Source organism: Suillus clintonianus (genome assembly GCF_016758775.1).
Source record: "Suillus clintonianus strain FC179 chromosome Unknown DEU56scaffold_5, whole genome shotgun sequence".
Taxonomy (NCBI): Eukaryota; Fungi; Basidiomycota; class Agaricomycetes; order Boletales; family Suillaceae; genus Suillus; species Suillus clintonianus.
Genome location: NW_024539229.1, coordinates 1 through 19,066, shown reverse-complemented (window position 1 = coordinate 19,066; position 19,066 = coordinate 1). Strand labels below are relative to the sequence as shown.

The following is a 19,066-nucleotide window of genomic DNA, read 5'->3' as shown; positions in this document are numbered from 1 at the left end:
CTGCATGGTGCATTTATGGTGGCATGTTTTGCAGTTTTCTTTTGATTAAGCGTTGAACGTTGAGGGTGTGCGTTGGCAGCTGTATGGTAAGTGTGTTATCTTGTTCAAGGGAGGTATTGCTAGCCTGGGTAGGTGGACATGAGGAGATCTATTATATGGAAGTTATAATGGAACCTGTGTCGAGGGTAGGTAGTGCCACTCCCGGGCCGAATCGGCCGACTAGCGCGCGCTGTGCGAATGTGGATTGCATGCAAAGAGAGGTTGGCATTGGCAAGTTGACTTGTTGAGTAACGTGCAAACTGAGTTACGAGCAAGTTGAGTTGACACGTGGATTAGTTGACTCACTGAGTTGTCGAGTTCAAGTTGAGTTGGGAATTTCGAGTTACATTTTTGTCCGCCACGGTCCGTCATACTATTAGTACTAGAACCTGTACGATCACTTTCGCATCACTAGCATTTTATTCAAGGCCCGCTACAGCACTTCGAACAGCATATCCATTGACAGGAACCCATCCCTCGATCTCATTTTGGTCATCCAAGCACTGCATGGTGGTGGTATATCTAGCACGAATATCATTGTTGTATGTCCACCAAGTTCCCCGCTCCCTCACATCCATCCTCTAACACTATGACACTAGTCTCAGACGACCCTAGTTATTGGCCAGCCATCAACTCTTGGCGTATTGACAGCTATTTTATAGGTTTGTGAAGAGCAGTTAGAGTGCGGTGCTCATGTCTCAATCTGACCTTGATTGTGGTTTTCCAGTTGCCGCTGCTGTTGCAGTGGTATATGATTGGGGTGAGCATGATAATATTAGAGAATGGCTGATTTCCTACACGTATTTCCAGCCCTTACGTTCGGACAAGAGGTATTTTGATGCCATGACCAGAGCAGCCATCTTGCTAAGATTTATTTCTAGGTCGAACTGATCTGGGTGAGCACAGTTCCACGTCAGAAGAACGATATTGATTTGTGACAGAGACAACGCTGGTCCCTTATGACTGTTCTCTATCTGAGTGTACGTAGCTTGCCTGTTGTGAATTTGTGCTGACTTGACAATATCCTAGGTGCGCTATCTTGGATTTTTCTTTGTCATGTATGTTCAGAAGGCTTGACAATTGGTGTCGTGCTAATCTGCTATCTCTCACAATCAGTCTGGGCATACTGGGTATGTCTTCTCGCATTCACCGTGTTTGTATTTTCTGACCAGTGGCATACAGGCAGTGTTCCGACGATTTTGTTGACAGATGCAGTGAGTCTTCCGCACCGACACCTGCTATTCCCATTCAATTAACCGCGACACCCTGTAGGGGTGAGTGTCATTCTTGACCAGCTTCTTCGTTTACTATCATGACTGCTACAGATGTGAGTCTGTTTGTAGTGTGTGATCCACCGAAGGCCCATCACTAACCGTATTTCTCAGGCCGGATTCTGTACCTCGTACAGAATTGGACGACTGTTGTGGCATTTGCAGTGCTGTGCAGTGAGTTGTACAGTTACAAGACCTATGATATTGAATTGACCGAAACATGTCGCAGTCATCACGATCACTCGGTTACATGCCATGTATCAACAATCCAGAAGGATCCTGATATCTCTCGTCATCGTGTGTTTAGCCATCAACATATTCGACGCAGTGGTCATTTCAATGGAAACGAGGAATGCTTCAGGAGGTACACTTAGTTGTGAATGAAAACTGTGCATGGAGCTCATTGATGAATACAAGTGGAACTCATTCTCTCTGGCACCTATGCGTGCACGATTGGCTCTGTGGACAATCTCCCACTTCTGGCTTGCATTACTTGGATACTTGGCACTGTCTGGGAGGTCCTCGCGCTGTGTCTCGCAGTCTGGATTGCTGTAAAACACTTCCATGAACTGCGACAACATTCGGCAGGAGGGATTATCGGCGACTGTTTCACGGTGTTGATAAAATCTCACGTGCTTTACTTTGCGAGGTGAGTTCATATTGTGAATATGGCTCCCTTTTCCGCTGAATGATTGAACGTGCTAGTTTTGTTGCCATGTCTTGCTTCAACCTCATTGTTGATTTATCTCCAACGATCTTAGCGGTATGTCCATCTTTCGCTGACCTCTGCATGCGACCGCGGTTCATCATTTCTATAGGACCAATTTTCCCTCGAAACTCTGATTGTTTTTGGTTTTCTTCAGATTTCGCAAGTCATACCGGCCTTTGTGCTAGGACCACGCCTCATCCTTAGCGTTTGAGAATATCACGCTCGGCTCGTGGCTGACTCTGATGCAGCAACCGGCATGACCTCAATCGCTTTCCAGGAGCGCGTGCAAATATCGACAGGCAGTGGCGTGTAGCATGGGAGATGCTCAATGGAGTTAACGGTAGTCTGGTGCTATGCAGGGAGCAGGGGAATCTGGCTTTTTTTCTTGATTTTCAAGTTTCGTCGTGGTACTTATTTATTTGGTGTTGCAGAGCGGATTCAAAGGAGATCTAGACATAGGTCTTTGCAAATATTTCGTCGTAATATTTATTCAAGTTATATGTTCCGCAGACCATAATTGACAGTCCGGACTCGAGAGAGGCGAGTTATGCCTTTTGGCTTGTTCAGTTATTTGCGTTCTCATTCAGATCACGCTCCTACCCTACAAAAAGCTAACAACACCATAATACTTAGATCAAGACATCGCTTCCAAAATCGTACCCATTCATGCGATGGCGATGATAACGTAGGCGAGTACCTCGCAGGCTATACATCTCCCCCGCTGCCCATTCAAAACATCGATGCGTCAACTGCGGGCTCCATGATGAAATTAGGTGGTGCATTCTGTAATCAGTTTTCGTCAGTCGCGTTAGATCAACCCTAAGCCCTTACCACATCTTTTGCATCTACGCTTTCAGACTCAAGTCCCCAGGTAGAGTTAACGAGATGGGGATGCTGTTCATTCCATTCGGAAGCCCTGACTCGGATTATCCTTGTGCACAGAACTTGCAGTTGTAATTTGCGATGCTGCCAATAGGGAAAGGGGCTGTCGGGCATGAGCATCTAGGACGCGAGGAGCGACCACGAAGGTTCCCTCGTACGGGGCGTCTCTTCGCACGTTGAGAATGTGCGTTCTCCTCTTTGTCAAAGGAGACGGACAGGGAAGGGATGTGTCCCTGGTGGAATTTAGGCTGCTTGATGGGCGTGGCTGCTTTGGTAGCACTCGGATGGAGGAGTATTTGGTGGGGAGATTGCACACAGAAACCCAGTGCAACCTTGTGAAGTGAACACTCCGTTCGCGAAACGAGATAGCAGAGCAATGGAAAGATGGGGCTGGGTGATGGGTCAATCGGCATGGTCAGTGGGACGCAAATCAAGGGCGTGTTACAAAGACAAAGCCAGGGTTTTTGAGGTTGATCATAGGTACATTTCATTAGCCTGGCGACCAACAAACTTCGTAGAAGCTAGATTGAACCGTTCGTAGTACTCATTGGCCATGGGAGCATGTTGAATAACTTGGCTGGTTCACTAGGACATCGCTTCAATCACGTTAACTGTATAGCAATGTACAAAGAATCACCGTGACTGCACCTTTATCACACAGGCTTACTACAAAAGCAATTCATTCGAAACACGTTCACCGCAATTATGTCTACGTTAGGCGCAATCACTAGTTCCTTGGGCTCTCAGGCAGTAGATAGGGATATACAATCAGAAATTATAAGTCGAGATATGCAGTCGTGAGGTACGAACATGTTATTCTTTTCTGGCTGGGCCACAAAGCCAGCGTCTCTTGATGAAGTGCGCTTGCGTCGTGGAAGTCTCGGTCATTTCCTTGGTGACTGAGGGTGGGCAGAGAGTGCGGTTGCAAGGTTGTGAACCGATCCCTGTGACCGACTGGGCGAAGAACAGCGCTTTCTTGAAAAACGCGATTACATCGGCGAGGTCTTGTTCATCGCCTCGGTGATTAAAGCGGGTGGCGCCAGGCGAGTACAGTCGCAAGATTATTCAACACATCAGGTCAATCACGGTGATCAACTTCTTGCGAAGCCACCGTTTCATCGACATCTCGGTGATTGCCTTGTTGCTCGAAGAGGATTAAAATGGTTTCTGCGCCTCTTTGTGAAGCGTGGTGGGTTGATGGAGATCTTGGTTATTGCCTCGGTTCTGAAAGCGGGCGGAGAGTACTAACACCAGGTTCAATTCAATGACCTAGCCTGATATGGGGGTGCACAGCTAACGCTTCTTCGTTAAGTGGGATCGCCTCCTTGAGGTCTTGACCATTGCCTTGGTGCGCGAAGTTATGATGTTTCGTAGCAAAATACGAGAAGTAAACTGAATCCTGATGAAGTTCTTTGGCAAATTTCCTTTGCGCCCACCACTACCAGCACGTGTGAGAAGTACTTATCCTGATGCGGCGTCGGAAACAAGGTGTCGGCATTACGAACAGTCGAGTCTTAAAATACGTTCTTTCATCTTTTGCTGTGTTCAAGTGTTCCGCCCGTGCAAATGTTTCCCCAACTTGATTCATGTACTCATGTACACTGAGCCCCATATCTTTATGTAAACCAGTATCAAGTGTTCTGAACGTTCCACCTATGTTTCATGACCAACTTGATTAGTACTAGAACCAAGCGCCCATCACCGGCATTTTATTCGCCCGATGCCATCACTTCATGATGTCAGGAGCGGAGATTGATTGATCATCCCTCGATCTCATTTCGGTCATCCAGGCAGATGTAGTATATCTAGTACAAATATCATCATTGTATGTCCACCAAGTTTCCCGCTCCCTCACATCCATCCTCTGACAGTATGACACTAATCTCAGACGACCCTAGTTATTGGCCACTCATCAACGCTTGGCGTATTAGCAGCTATTTTACAGGTTCGTGAAGAGCAGTCAGATGATGATACTGATGTCTCAATTTAACCTTGACTGCGGTTTCCCAGTTGCCGCTGGTGTTGGAGTGGTGTATGATTGGGGTGAGCATAATAACATTAGAGAATGGCTGATTTCTCATAAGTATTCCAGTCCTTACATTCGGACAAGAGGTATGTTGATACTATGACCGGGGCAGCCATCTCGCTAAGATTTGTTTATAGGTCGAACTGGTCTGGGTGAGCACAGTTCCACGCCAGAAGAACAATATTGATTTGTGACAGAGACAACGCTGGTCCCTTATGACCGTTATCTATCTGAGTGTACGTAGCTTGCCTGTTGTGAATTTGTGCTGACTTGACAATATCCTAGGTGCGCTATCTTGGATTTTTCTTTGTCATGTATGTTCAGAAGGCTTGACAATTGGTGTCGTGCTAATCTGCTATCTCTCACAATCAGTCTGGACATACTGGGTATGTCTTCTCGCATTCACCGTGTTTGTTTTTCTGACCAGTGGCATACAGGCGGTGTTCCGACGATTTTGTTGACAGATGCAGTGAGTCTTCTGCACAGATGCCTGCTATTCCCATTCAATTAATCGCGACACCCTGTAGGGGTGAGTGTCATTCTTGACCAGCTTCTTCGTTTACTATCATGACTGCTACAGATGTGAGTCTGTTTGTAGTGTGTGATCCACCCAAGGCCCATCACTCACCGGATTTCTCAGGCCGGATAGTGTACTTTTTGTGGGATTGGACGGATGTTGTGGCATTTACTATGCTGTGCGGTGAGTTGTGCAGTTACAAGACCTATGATATTGACTTGACCGAAACACGTCGCAGTCATCATGATCACTCGGTTACATGCCATGTATCAACAATCCAGAAGAATCCTGATATTTCTTGTCGTCGTGTGCTTGGCTGTCAACATTGTCGACGTAGTGGTCGCCGTAGTGTCAATCAGGCGTATTTCAGGGGGTACGCTTAATTGTGAATGGGAACCTTGCATGGCGCTCATTGATGAATACAAGAGGAACTCATTCTCTCTGGCACCTATGCGTGCATGATTGGCTATGCGGACAATTACCAACTTCTGGCTTCCATTACTTGGATACTTGGCACTGTCTGGGAGGTCCTCGCGCTGTGTCTCGCAGTCTGGATTGCTGTAAAACACTTCCGTGAACTGCGACAACATTCGGCAGGAGGGATTATCGGCGACTGTTTCACGGTGTTGATAAAATCTCACGTGCTTTACTTTGCGAGGTGAGTTCATGTTGTGAATGTGGTTCCCTTTTCCGCTGAATGATTGAATGTACTAGTTATGTTGCCGTGTCTTGCTTCAACCTCATTGTTGATTTGACTCCAACGCTGATATCGGTATGTGAATCTTTCACTGACCTCTGCATGCGACTGCGGTTCATTATTTTTATAGGACACGTTTTCCCTCGAAACACAGATTTTAATTGGTATTGGTCAGATTTTGACAGTCATACAATCCTTTGTGCTAGGACCACGCCTCATCCTAAGCGTTCGAGAATATCACGCTCAGCTCGTGGCTGACTCTGATGCAGCAACCGGTATGACCTCAATCGCTTTCCAGGAGCGCGTGCAAATATCAACTGGCAGTGGGATATAGCTCGGGAGATGATTTATGAAGTTAATGGTAATCTGGAGCAGGAGAATTTGGCTTTTTCCTTCTTTATTTACAAGTTTCGTCGTGGTACTTAATTATTTGGTGTTGCAGAGCGGATTTCAAAGAGATCCAGACATAGGTCTTTGCAAATATTTCGTCGTAATATGTATTCAAGTTATTTGTTCCGCAGACCACAATTGACAGCCAAATTTGAGAGAGGCGAGTCACGCCATTTGGCTTGTTCAGTTATTTGCGTTCTCATTCAGATCACGCCCCTACCCTACAAAAAGCTAATAACGTCATAATAGATCAAGACATCGACTCCAAAATCGTACCCATTCATGCGATGATAACGTAGGCGAGCACCTCGCAGGCTATACATCTCCCCCGCCGCCCATTCAAAACATCGATGCGTACGTCAACTGCGGGCTGCATAATGAAATTAGTATGCTGCATTCTGTAATCAGTTTTCGTCAGTCGCGTTAGATCAACCCTAAGCCCTTACCACATCTTTTGCATCTACGCTTTCAGACTCAAGTCCCCAGGCAGAATTAAGCGAGACGGGGACGACGTTTATTTCATTCAGAAGCCCTGACTCGTATTATCCTTGTGCACGGAACTTGCGGTTGTAATTTGCGATGCTGCCAATAGGGAAAGGGGCTGCTGTGCAAGAGCATCTGGGACGCGAGGAGCTATCACGAAGGTTCCCTCGTACGGGGCGTCTCTTCGCACGTTGAGAATGTGCGTTCTCCTCTTTGTCAAAGGAGACGGACAGGGAAGGGATGTGTCCCTGGTGGAATTTAGGCTGCTTGATGGGCGTAGCTGCTTTGGTAGCACTCGGATGGAGGAGTATTTGGTGAGGAGATTGCACATAGAATACCAGTGCAACCTTGTGAAGTGAACACTTCGTTTGCGAAACGAGATAGCAGAGCAATGGCAAGATGGGGCTGGGTGATGGGTCAGTAGGACGTAAATCAAAGGTGTGTTAAAAAAACAAAGCCAGGGTTGTTGAGGTTGAGGTACGTTTCATTAGCCTGGCAACTAACAAACTTCGTAGAAGCTAGATTGAACCGTTCGCTGTACTCATTGGGAGCATGTCGAATGAATTAGCCGGACATCGCTTCAATCACCAACTGTATAGCAATGTACAAATAATCACTGTACTTTTATCACACAGGCTAACCATAAGTGCCATTCAGAAACACGTTCATCGCAATTATGTCTACGTTAGGCGCGATCACTGGTTCCTTGGGCTCTCAGGCAGCAGATCTGATAGGGATATACAATTAGAAATCAGAAGTCAAGATATACAGTCGTGAGGTACGAACATGTAATTCTTTTCTGGCTGGGCCACAAAGCCAGCGCTTCCTGATTTAGTACGCTTGCGTCGTGGAAGTCTCGGACATTGCCTTGGTGACTGAAGGTGGGCAGAGAGGCGGTTGCAAGGCTATTCAATGATGTGAACTGATCTCTGTGACCGACCGGGCGAAGAACAGCGCTTTCTTGAAAAACGCGATTGCGTCGGATAGGTCTTGTTCTTCGCATCGGTGATCAAAGTGGGTGGTGCCAGGCGAGTACAGTCGCAAGATTATTCAACACATTAGGTCAATCACGTTGATCAACTTCTTGCGAAGCCATCGCGTCATCGACATCTTGGTGATTGCCTTGTTGCTCGAAGAGGATTAAGATGGTTTCTGCGCCTCCCTATGAAACGTGTTGGGTTGGTGGAGGTCTTGGTCATTACCTCGATTCTGAAAGCGGGCGGAGAGCACAAACGCCAGGTTCAATTCAATGACCTGGCCTGTTTAAACGCTGCTTCGTTAAGTGGGATCGCCTCCTTGAGGTCTTGACCATTGCCTTGGTGTGCGAAGTTATGATGATTCGTAGCAAAATACGAGAAGTGAACTGAATTTTGATGAAGTTCTTTGGCAAATTTCCTTTGCGCCCACCACCACCAGCACATGTGAGAAGTACTTGATTGCTTTGTCATGGGCGTCGGAGACAAGGTGTCGGCATCATCACCAAAATAACAAAACTCTGACATGGCTAAATATGGCGTATTATCTTGACATTTCGCACGACATTCAAACCAGTCTTACATAAATATTCGGATCCCCGATGTGTGAGCGCGATTTGAGCGTGTGCGAGGGTTTACGGATTTAAACTCCGCTGGAACTGGTTCAGCCTCATACCAAACAGTACGTACTGCGCATGGATGATAATTATATCGTTGCCAGTGTTCTATCAATGTCATAAGTGCGCACCTATCTTATCTTTGTGTGGGCAACTACGCTTCCCAGGGATTCAGGAAGCCATTCTTGTTTTCGTTTTACCTGCAGGATCTCCTTGATAGAAACTTGCTTACAATGCCCGCCTCGAAGAACGCCAACCCTGCGCTCAAGCCCGGCAAGAAGTCTGCGGAACCCAACTATGTGCTTGTCATCCACGGCGGTGCTGGTACCATGATACGGGAGGGCTCAACGCCTGAACAACGCGCTATGTACAGGGCTGCACTCTCACGGGCATTGAAAGCGGGCTACGAGGTACTCAAGAGCGATGGAGAAGCTATGGATGCTGCAGTCGCCGCTGTATCGGTCATGGAAGGTGGGCCAAACAGATGTCTGGGCAATCAATAGATAACTGATTCTGATTTATAGACTGCCCGTTGTTTAACTCTGGGCATGGTGCCGTCTTTAATGTTGCAGGCAAGGTGCGTTGTGATTTCTTGTTCGGCCTTCATAAATATCATGCTATCTAGATTGAGCTTGAGACTTCCCTCATGGTCTCTAAACCTCCTGCATCACACCCTGCAATGCCCTCCTCCCGACGTGGATCCTCGGTTACGTTGGTTACTCACACCAGAAATCCTTCTCACCTCGCGCGCGCGCTCTACCTCGCACCCCAGCTTGCCCCTCACCCAATGCTGTCTGGTGCAGCAGCAGAATCCACAGGTGCTTCACTTGGCGTACCTCAGGCTGATCCATCCTACTTTTGGACTGAGGCGCGATGGAGGGAACACAGACGTGGTCTTGGATTACCCGAAGATCCTGTTGAATACCCCAGACCTGAAATACCCGGCGACACAGATTCAGAGGTTACGGATGTTGCCAGCCTTTCTGACGAGAAAGCTAAAGAGACCTGGGAGCCTCTTGATTTGATGCCAACGGGTACTGTTGGTGCGGTCGCACTTGATATCCGGGGCTGCATCGCAGCAGTAACCTCCACTGGGGGACGTACGAACAAGCTTGTCGGTCGGGTTGGAGATACCCCTGTAATGGGATGTGGTTTTTGGGCTGAAGAATGGGAGAGGAAGGGTGGAATTGTCAAGCGCACTTGGGACAACCTAAGAGGCAAATCAAAATATGAGGGTGTGGGCGTGTCTGGTACTGGTGACGGAGACGTGAGAAGCAGTTGAGCAGATGTTGAGCTTGCAAGTGCTAACCATCCACTTTAGTACTACATTCGCCGTGCTGCAGCTTCCAACATTGCTCGGCGGATGCAATACCTTGGCGAGTCCCTGGACGAGGCGACTCAGAACGTCATCGATGACCTGTTTAATGAAGGGGGAATGGGTGGTGTCATTGCACTGGACAGAGATGGAAACGGTGCGTTTCCGTCGTCATGCGAGACTGTACACTGACTCGAACTTTGGGTTCAGTGGCTCTTCCAATGAACTGCAGTGGCATGTATCGCGGCGTCATTCGTCCTGATGGCGTGCCGCTCACGGCTATTTTCTTTGACGAACAACTTACTGAGCTCTAGAACCAACTGCGTCTGAGCGTAAATTGTTCTCGATCGGCCGGTGTTTTGATGGGACTTGGTAACAGATGGTTGATAATCATTTCACTCGGAATGTAGACATAGCTAGTGAATTTAGAATTCGCATCAGTCAAATTCTCATCATCTACCATATGTAAGGACGAAGCGTCTGATCCCGCGGAACTAATCCGCGTCGACTCCTCTGACTCAGGCTACAATGCATATTGTATGTTTGACAAAATATACAATCATTCAATGGATCGGTGGTTGCAGTACTAGTACACAACGGGAAAAAAAAACAGAGTATCGTGCAGACATGATTTGAATAACTGGGATCTAGGTGGGACAACAGGATAATGAAAGCAATCAGGATAACATAAAATGCAATAACATGACGAATCAATCAAACTAGACACCTATGTGAACAAACACGATCTGTTGTTCTAGTGGAATCTTCTTGCGCAACGATTTCACAGCCTTGTGCAACGCTACCGCAGCCCGCGTGCAGTCCAATCTCCCTGAGCCATCGACCAGTTTGCGGTAAAAAACGGACACAACCTGTCGTGCAACCTCATCGTCGACAGACCACATGGAACCTATCACACTGCGAAATCCAGAAAATTGCATCGCCGCAGCGAGATGTATCGCCTCGTCGGGACTCTTCTCATGGCCCACGGTAGTGTGGCAAGCCGATAAGAATGCAAACTCCAGGTTCTGCCAGTTGGACCGGATGATTTCCTTGATCATCAACGGCCCATCGCGCATTGCGAAGGAAGAGTCGAACGATTGCGTCCGATGTGGCATTCCATGGCAAGCTAGATGGAGCCACTGATTATGATTTAGCGCATCAAGTGCACCCTGGATTGTTGCGTCGTTATCCTCGAGTGATGTGAAGGAGACGACGGGCCCGAGATGCCGAGCGACGATGGCTAACTCGGGAGCGACATGACGGAGTTCCTTCCCTCTGTCCGGATTCGCTTGACCGATAGCAACAAAATGTTGTGTGGACACCTCTTGAGAAACTCGCTGTCTCGCCCGAATGAGTGTCACCAAAGTGGGGGTGTAAGAGGAGATATAAATATCAGACAAGTTGTTTTTGTTCTTCTCGTACGGTCCTGCTGCATGTAGAGGAAGAAGCGTGAACTCAGCAGTGGGGCACCACCAGATACGCGAGCCATGGTGAATTTTAGACGCCCTAAGAGCTTGGACCACAGGATCAACAACACAACCCCAAAGCTTGCGGAGGATGCTGACAAGTCTGTATTGACAATCAGAAGCACCAAATTCCTCTGCGAGGGACTGAAATTCCGAAGACAACTCGGAGACTTCAGTCTGCGGGATATCGAGTGGAACGTGGACAGGATCTTGTGCACTGAAGACAATCAAGGCGTCACAGCCATATTGGCTTGCATTGACGATGATGACAGGGCCTTCTTCAGCAGCCTTCTGTAGGTTGGAGAAAAGGGGGGGCAGGAGAAACCGAGAAAAGTCAGGCAGCATGCGGATGCGGGAGACGACATCATTCCATTGCATGGTCAGTTGTCGGATTTGTGGGGACTGCTCTTCAGTAGACTGATCAAGCGCGCTACGAAGGCCAAAGCTCAGCTGCTTGAACTCATTCTCCAAGGCTGCGCCGGTGTCACCGGACAGGGAAAGTTCATCGAGCGGTGAGCGTAAGCGTGCCAACTTGGTCCAGAATACGGCACGACCTTGCTCCACCAGTTCCATAGCGGTTGTCAGTGCACCATGACGAACACTGCACGAGAAAGCGTCCATGGCAAGCGAAGCTGTGGCCATCCTGACGACATCAAATAGATGTGGAGAAGACGGCAACATCGCAACATGCTGATCTAGGAATTTCAACGCAGTTTTATAGGCAAATAATGCAGAGTCATGGTTCGTCTTTTCGGCAGAGGTGGCCCATGACTTGGCAACAGTAAGATCCCTACGGGAGACTGCATGAGATAGATAGGAGAGTTGCACATACAGCCTAAATGCTTCATCACGGTCAGACGGGACGCCCCGCTGCTCGAATCTGTTCAGAAGGCTGATGGCAAGATTGTCGAGAGATGTTGATCGATGAGAATGAACAGGGGGACAAAGGAGTAGTGCAGCCCGGTTGAGCTCTATGGCCTCATCGAGGTCAGATGGGATGCCCCGCTGCTCGAATCTGTTTCGAAGGCTCTGGGCAAGATTGTTGATAAACGTTGATCGATTGGAATGACCGGGGGGACGAAGGAGTAGTGCAGCCCGTTGGAGCTCTATGGCCTCATCAAGGTCAGACTGGATGCCCCGCTGCTTGAATCTGTTTTTAAGGCTGATGGCAAGATTGTTGAGAGACGTTGATCGATCAGAATGACCGGGGGGACAAAGGAGTAGTGCAGCCCGATGGAGCTCTATGGCCCCATCAAGGTCAGACGGGACGCCCCGCTGCTCGAATCTGTCTCGAAGGCTGGCGGCAAGATTGCTGAGAGACGTTGATCGATTAGAATGACCGGGGGGACGAAGGAGTAGTGCAGCCCGATGGAGCTCTATGGCCTCATCAAGGTCAGACGGGACGCCCAGATGCTTGAATCTGTTTCGAAGGCTGATGGCAAGATTGTTGATAGACGTTGATTGATCAGAATGACCGGAGGGACAAAGGAGTAGTGCAGCCCGTTGGAGCTCTATGGCCTCATCAAGGTCAGACGAGACGCCCCGCTGCTCGAATCTCTTTCGAAGGCTCTGGGCAAGATTGCTGAGAGACCGTGATCGATCAAAATGACCGGGGGGACAAAGGAGTAGTGCAGCTCGATGAAGCTCTATGGCCTCATCAAGGTCAGACGGGACGCCCCGCTGCTCGAATCTGTCTCGAAGGCTCTGGGCAAGATTGTTGAGAGACGTTGATCGATTAGAATGACCGGAGGGACAAAGAAGTAGTGCAGCCCGATGGAGCTCTATGGACTCATCAAGGTCAGACTGGATGCCCCGCTGCTCGAATCTGTCATGAAGGCTGTTGGCAAGATTGTTGAGAGACGTTGATCGATCAGAATGACCGGAGAGACAAAGGAGTAGTGCAGCCCGATGGAGCTCTATGGCCTCATCAAGGTCAGACGGGATGCCCCGCTGCTCGAATCTGTTTTTAAGGCTGATGGCAAGATTGTTGAGGAACATTGATCGATGAGAATGACCGGGGGGACAAAGGAGTAGTGCAGCCCGTTGGAGCTCTATGGCCTCATCAAGGTCAGACGGGACGCCCCGCTGCTCGAATCTGTCTTGAAGGCCGGCGGCAAGATTGTTGAGAAACGTTGATCGATGAGAATGACCGGGGGGACAAAGGAGTAGTGCAGCCCGTTGGAGCTCTATGGCCTCATCAAGGTCAGACTGGATGCCCCGCTGCTTAAATCTGTCTTGAAGGCCGGCGGCAAGACCGCTGAGAACCGTTGATCGATGAGAATGACCGGAGGGACAAAGGAGTAGTGCAGCCCGATATAGCTCTATGGCCTCATCAAGGTCGGACTGGACGCTCCGCTGCTCGAATCTGTTTTGAAGGCTCTGGGCAAGATTGTTGAGACACCGTGATCGAAAAGGATGACCGGGGGGACAGCTCTGCAAGTCCGCTCGACACTTTTGCACCCTGTCTGCTATGCTATCATAATCAGTTGCACGAGGACTTGTCATTGGTCAAGAACACAGTGAGGATGAAGCTGAAGAGCGCCGTGGCAATTGGGCGAAGACGACCCTGTGCCTTTCATGAATCATGAGTATAAAATCTAGGTGGATATGTTTGAATTGCAATACGCACAGAAATAGAAATTCGAGCACTGACACCCGGAGAAGAAATGAGAGTCCTTGCCGTGGGGACTATGGAAGAATACAGGAAAAGTGATATCGCAATGAGATTGACGCTAACACTGAGCAGAATATGTTTCTTTGGAGAAATGGGATCTACGACATCGGCAGGACCGTCGAGCCTGTTCGCGAGCTCGTAAAATCTGTAAGAACAAGATCTCGCGGAACTGTCATTGATATTGGGCACGACATGTGGTGATATATCCTTTATTCTGCCAATCAAACAAGTCACTTTGCCGGAGTGGTTAACGGGATCGCCTGCTATATACAGCTAAGCGGTTGGGCTTTGCCCGCGAGTGTTCGAATCGCTCAGGTGACGCTTTTTTGGTACATTTTGCAATTGAGGGTTCCCACGGGGTCTAACATGGACGCGACCAGTCTATCGGACAAAGTGCACTGTAAAGTTTAAACGTTGTGAACCTTTGAACGCTCGAGCTTACGATGAGCGCGAACAAATATGCCAATCTTCCCGACATCGTGCGTAATACTGCTACTGTTTGTGTGGTAGCTTCACTTATTGCTTGGTGATAGGACACTGCACCAGATGTCTATGAAACGGAGGACGTCTTTCCGTCTTCTGATATCAACGTAAATACTTCTCTTGTTCCTAAGATGCTGCCCACAAACAACTGATCTCTTTCAGAGAGGGGATTCTGATTCTGATGAACCCTCAGGTCCACGGATACGCGCCCAGCGAGGTGCAGATACCTCGAAAGAAGAACTCGACAACAGCAACTTGATCAGTGCCGAAGATGCGAGCAGACACTTTCGAAGAGCCGAACGGCGTCGTGCGTTGTATTCCTTTATAAGTGTATCTTCTAACTCACAGCTGACCGTACATCAGGCCAGGAATCACGCTTTGCATACCCCCCATCATCGACATCCTCACGGTCACGTTCACCATCACCGAGTAGACGGCCTCTCCCGGCGCGCCTGCGAGCCCTACAAGCTGAGCTTGCTGCTTTGGAGGGTGAGGTTGCGGATCCGTCGAATCCTGCACTTAAAGCTGAGGGTGTTGATGCTGGTGAGATGATAAGAGGGTTAGTAGATGTGCGGAGACGGTTAGAGAAAGTCCGCATGGGCCGTGAGGGACGAGGGAGATTGGTTGGTGTAGTGCTCGGTGATGATGGCAGGGAAGACAGTGAAGAAGACGCGGAACGGCCTCACAGTACCGATGGCAAGGCGAATGAAACGAAAGGGGAGGGAGTACCGGAAGTTCGAGGCGTCGCTGAAATGGACAAGCGAGTGGGAGAACTAGAGAAGCTAGTAGGCTCCGTAAGCGCGACTTTGGATGAGGTGTGTGGTTCTCTGTGCCAATGCACACATAGTGTTAACCTCAAGTTTCAGTCCACGCCAATGACCCCACCTCTTCTTCCTATGCTCACGCGCTTGAACTCACAATTGATGCTTTTGACTCAACCGCGGCATATCGATTCCATCTCTCGTCGATTGAAACTTCTGTTGTCCGATCTTGAGCGTGTTACCGCGCAGTCGCAAAAACAACACTCACAGCAGCCTGGGAGTACAATGACCCAGGATGCACTCCTTCCCCTGTTATCACGTCTGGCTCCTTCACTTCCGCACATCCCACATATATTAACTCGTTTGCGTACCCTCTCTGCACTACATGCGTCTGCTGGTGAGTTTCAAGGAACGATGGCGGCGCTCGAGGAAGAGCAACGCAAGACAAGGGAGGCTCTGGAAGCTCTCAAAAATGCCGTCGGGGACGTGGAGACCAGCTTAGAAGCTAACAAGGGGACAGTCGCTGGGAATGTTCAGGGTCTGGAGGACAGAGTAGATAGAGTTTTGATTCGACTCGAGGAGCTCTCAAAGTAAGTAACAGCAGGCATTTATAATGATACCTTTAATGCAATGACGAAACATGCGATTCAAATACGAGCATCCCATACAGCTTCTTTTCAATCAAATCACATCGGTAAACCCACTGTCTGCCAGATACTCTCTAGCATGTTGCTTGGCCGCGGCTGAAACGTTCGGATCTGGAGACGGAAACGATGGTTAGAGATCCTATGCGGTACGGGGATAATCTTACTATGGATGGCCGCCTTGTATCCAGCAAGGACTCGGTGTTGGTGTTCCTCATCTGAATGTGTATCAAGTTTATGCTGGATGCCAGCAGCCTCCAACACTTCTCTGGCGTGTTGCTTGGCTTCCTCTGAAACATTGGGATCTGCACGAATCAACAAGACGGTGCGCTCTAGCAAGCAACCGGCGTACTGGATGTCGCTGCCTTATAGCCTCGTAGAACATTCTTCTCGTGCGCCTCAGCTGCCGCCGTTTGGGTAGCTTTCGCTTGCGCTGGAGTAATGGGGTCCGCTGACTGGCCCATCTCTTCAAGGCGTTTCAAGGCATTGTCCTTGGCCTCATCCGACACATTAGGGTTGTGGACAGCCGCTTTCAGGCCAGCAACAACACGCGCTGTGTCTTTGGTGTGTTCTTTGGTTCCTGAGACATGACGAGCACGTGAGTGTGTCATGAGGAGACGGCTGAAGATGCGGGACGAACCAGACATGATTGTAATTATTAATGAAATTAGGGAATTCGGATGTCATTCCCCGTCTTTTATACTGATTTCGAGTACTAGGGGCTGCATGGGCTGACGTCGGTATGATATCATGTTCACGTGATGTGTGTGTCAATATAAATATTATTAAATGCAAGTAAACACCCGCTCGTCGCCACTGACAGCGAGCGGGCGCTCTCCTGAATCGCGACACAGCCGCCTTGTCGGTACCGCGCTGACTAAGCGACTCCCTCATAACCAAGGGTTCACTCAATTACACAGCCACCAAGTTCCGCTCGCTAGTGCAAACTATAATCGTCGTCAACGATCCCACAGTTGCTATTGTGCCTATTTGAAGTATAAGGTCCGTCACCAATATGTTTTCTCTTCAATTGCACCCCAGAGTCAAGTACTACCTGCCTCCAAAATGCTGCTCAGCCGCGCCAGGCGGTCATATGACAGTGGGCCCCCGACACCACCGTCGCCGACTTTTGTCATTGATGACGGTGATGACGAGCAGAGCGACAGCAGTCATCCCAAGCGTAAGCATGGTGATCATCGCAGGTCTGCATCCTCCAGTGATGTAACACCGCGTCCAAAACCATACGTTTTCCGCTCGGGTCCCTTCTTAGCCCTGCCCACTTTTCACCACGAGCATGATCGCCGCCGGCAGCAGCAGGAAGCATCACTTGACGTTGAAGATCACTCTGATTTTGATGGTTCTGCACCGCACGCACGTCACGATCTGAACATTAATATCCTTAGTTCCGATCCGTTCCTTGCCGCGCCACTGCAACAATCCTCGAGAAGATTAGGCTTCTTTACTTCGAGCAGTACCAGCAACTCCAAGAATACGAGTCCATCTCCTTCGAAACACCTCAACCACAGCGACAGGTCACATTTGTATTCTCGTGCTGAAGCTGCAGCCTCCCAATCCTCGATAATGGCTTCTGTCGCATCTTCGAATACCCTCAAATCACACACATCTCCCTCGAAGGTATGCCTCCCGTTCATCACACAATCACAGCATTGACGTTCACCATCTTAGCCCTCCTCCACCCGTACTTACGATGCGAAGCTCGTTTCACGAGAAATGCACCGCCTCGGGACCCTCGCAGGTCTCAATCCCAGCATTGCCCCCTCCTTATCTACTTGTCCTGTTGCACCTCCTCTCGTACTCACGCCCTCAACCTCGCCATCCAGCAGCGGTATCGCAAGTGCTCCCACACTTCATACCAGTGCATCAAGCGTGGGTATAACAGACAAGGATAATCCCTGGCGCACACTACATGTACATGTCCTCCCCCTCTTCAATGAGGAGCCATTACGCGTACCTATGTACGTTCGTTGCACGAATTGTCCTGATCTATAGGGTCTAATGATACACAGAGAAGACCTTAACGCCCTTGTCCGGCGGCACATACAAACGGTGCTAGCTGTGTCCCCTTCGAAAACCCTTGCAACTCTCGAAACAGACGCGCGCGAGCTCATTGCAGCAGGCATGGTCACTCTCAACGCCAAGCTCTCTAATATTTCAGACGAAGCATTATTGGGCCGTGTCATTGAGATCTGGGGCTTTTTCTGGGACCAAATACTCCCGTATATCGAGGGGGTTAGTTGTCTTGTACAATAATGGCTTATGTTTACATTCTAAGACCATCACCTTTTAGGTCCTATTACCATTGCAAACGGATCCTTTATTGACCTCGTTGCATCGTACGCAAAAACAACATCGGACCTCTTCACCCACGCGACAAGGCAGTAAATTGAATGGCTCATCAACGCTGACTTCGCTATCTCCGACGATTGACGTTCGGAGCGTTGCCCTATGTGCGTTCCGCGATCGCGTCGTACTTCCTATCTACGGCCGTCTACAGAATCTGCTGTCGCTTCCTTTTGGGAAAGATATGCTCGCTCGGCTGAGTCCCTTCCGTCAACCGAGATTGCAGCAGATGTGTGTGCCTTATCACCTTGAAATCTAAATACTACTGACTCCTTCGCTAGGTTGCTAGTTCTTACGTCTGAGCGGCGCGTCCGCTCTCCCTCTCCACCGCTCTCATTGCACTCACCTATTATCCAGCCCTCAGCAGGCGAAGCAGCAATCGAGTCTCTCCTCCGCCTAGTCTCGAACCCCCAGCGGCTTTCACATGGTCATGGTCTAGCACCTCGGGCAGCAACGCCCAGTTTCCTGTCTGCCGGGCGCCCCCGTGACCGACGGGGGCGTATTGGCTCTTGTGGAGCGGCGAGTGTGCTTGGGATCGTCGGCGGGTGGGCAACGATGCCTACGCGGACAGATGAACTTCAGGAAGAGGACGAGGAAGAGGGTGGAGAGACTCCGAAAATTGGGGGGATTGATAAGGGGCCAACGCGGCCGTACCACCAGCGTGGGGGTGGATGGGGTCTTGGAGCTGGGAACGAGGATGTCATCAGGCCACTTGAGGAAGACGACGATGACGAGGCGTTGGACTGGGATCAAGCTC

At 49.4% G+C, this 19,066-nt stretch overlaps 6 protein-coding genes and 1 non-coding gene across 7 annotated transcripts; 4 read left to right on the top strand and 3 right to left on the bottom strand.

Annotated features, from left to right (window-relative positions):
* Window positions 1-7,563: 7,563 nt before the first annotated feature.
* On the bottom strand, window positions 7,564-8,020 carry DEU56DRAFT_771158 (uncharacterized protein; the record flags this gene model as incomplete). Its single annotated transcript, XM_041351460.1, has 2 exons — window positions 7,564-7,741; window positions 7,801-8,020. 2 exons carry the CDS (start codon window positions 8,015-8,017, stop codon window positions 7,710-7,712), a joined length of 249 nt encoding a protein of 82 aa, XP_041213904.1. The 3' UTR covers window positions 7,564-7,709.
* A 596-nt stretch (window positions 8,021-8,616) lies between these two features.
* Window positions 8,617-10,442, top strand: DEU56DRAFT_771147 (asparaginase). Its single transcript, XM_041351459.1, has 5 exons — window positions 8,617-9,076; window positions 9,130-9,182; window positions 9,231-9,872; window positions 9,927-10,077; window positions 10,131-10,442. The coding sequence occupies exons 1-5, from the start codon at window positions 8,839-8,841 to the stop codon at window positions 10,232-10,234; spliced, it is 1,188 nt and encodes a 395-aa protein (XP_041213903.1). The 5' UTR covers window positions 8,617-8,838; the 3' UTR covers window positions 10,235-10,442.
* Window positions 10,443-10,451: 9 nt separating this feature from the next.
* DEU56DRAFT_976625 (TPR-like protein) lies at window positions 10,452-13,913 on the bottom strand. The gene has a single exon (XM_041359617.1). It carries the CDS (start codon window positions 13,889-13,891, stop codon window positions 10,640-10,642), a length of 3,252 nt encoding a protein of 1,083 aa, XP_041213902.1. The 5' UTR covers window positions 13,892-13,913; the 3' UTR covers window positions 10,452-10,639.
* A 376-nt stretch (window positions 13,914-14,289) lies between these two features.
* DEU56DRAFT_t32 lies at window positions 14,290-14,381 on the top strand. The gene has a single exon. It is a non-coding gene; the product is annotated as a tRNA-Ser (tRNA).
* Window positions 14,382-14,423: 42 nt separating this feature from the next.
* On the top strand, window positions 14,424-16,067 carry DEU56DRAFT_424232 (Dynamitin-domain-containing protein). Its single transcript, XM_041346168.1, has 5 exons — window positions 14,424-14,539; window positions 14,594-14,650; window positions 14,706-14,850; window positions 14,907-15,358; window positions 15,410-16,067. Exons 1-5 carry the CDS (start codon window positions 14,504-14,506, stop codon window positions 15,896-15,898), a joined length of 1,179 nt encoding a protein of 392 aa, XP_041213901.1. The 5' UTR covers window positions 14,424-14,503; the 3' UTR covers window positions 15,899-16,067.
* Window positions 15,942-16,647, bottom strand: DEU56DRAFT_424238 (Conidiation protein 6-domain-containing protein). Its single transcript, XM_041346169.1, has 4 exons — window positions 16,589-16,647; window positions 16,301-16,528; window positions 16,116-16,253; window positions 15,942-16,062 (listed from the first exon to the last, which is right to left on the bottom strand). The coding sequence occupies exons 1-4, from the start codon at window positions 16,593-16,595 to the stop codon at window positions 15,986-15,988; spliced, it is 450 nt and encodes a 149-aa protein (XP_041213900.1). The 5' UTR covers window positions 16,596-16,647; the 3' UTR covers window positions 15,942-15,985.
* Window positions 16,648-17,013: 366 nt separating this feature from the next.
* On the top strand, window positions 17,014-18,568 carry DEU56DRAFT_726123 (HbrB-like-domain-containing protein; the record flags this gene model as incomplete). Its single annotated transcript, XM_041347907.1, has 4 exons — window positions 17,014-17,583; window positions 17,635-17,924; window positions 17,976-18,198; window positions 18,257-18,568. 4 exons carry the CDS (start codon window positions 17,014-17,016, stop codon window positions 18,566-18,568), a joined length of 1,395 nt encoding a protein of 464 aa, XP_041213899.1.
* Window positions 18,569-19,066: the final 498 nt, after the last annotated feature.

Excerpts from the sequence above, each read along its gene's own strand:
- DEU56DRAFT_771147 (XM_041351459.1), top strand. The coding sequence starts at position 8,839 with ATGCCCGCCTCGAAGAACGCCAACCCTGCGCTCAAGCCCGGCAAGAAG. Across the intron at positions 9,077-9,129 it reads CGCTGTATCGGTCATGGAAG|ACTGCCCGTTGTTTAACTCT; the intron begins GTGGGCCAAACA and ends TCTGATTTATAG. Across the intron at positions 9,183-9,230 it reads TCTTTAATGTTGCAGGCAAG|ATTGAGCTTGAGACTTCCCT; the intron begins GTGCGTTGTGAT and ends CATGCTATCTAG.
- DEU56DRAFT_976625 (XM_041359617.1), bottom strand. The coding sequence starts at position 13,891 with ATGACAAGTCCTCGTGCAACTGATTATGATAGCATAGCAGACAGGGTG.
- DEU56DRAFT_424232 (XM_041346168.1), top strand. The coding sequence starts at position 14,504 with ATGAGCGCGAACAAATATGCCAATCTTCCCGACATC. Across the intron at positions 14,540-14,593 it reads ATGCCAATCTTCCCGACATC|GACACTGCACCAGATGTCTA; the intron begins GTGCGTAATACT and ends GCTTGGTGATAG. Across the intron at positions 14,651-14,705 it reads TTCCGTCTTCTGATATCAAC|AGAGGGGATTCTGATTCTGA; the intron begins GTAAATACTTCT and ends GATCTCTTTCAG.
- DEU56DRAFT_424238 (XM_041346169.1), bottom strand. Across the intron at positions 16,254-16,300 it reads CTATAAGGCAGCGACATCCA|ATCCCAATGTTTCAGAGGAA; the intron begins GTACGCCGGTTG and ends TGATTCGTGCAG. Across the intron at positions 16,063-16,115 it reads ATACAAGGCGGCCATCCATA|ATCCGAACGTTTCAGCCGCG; the intron begins GTAAGATTATCC and ends TTCCGTCTCCAG.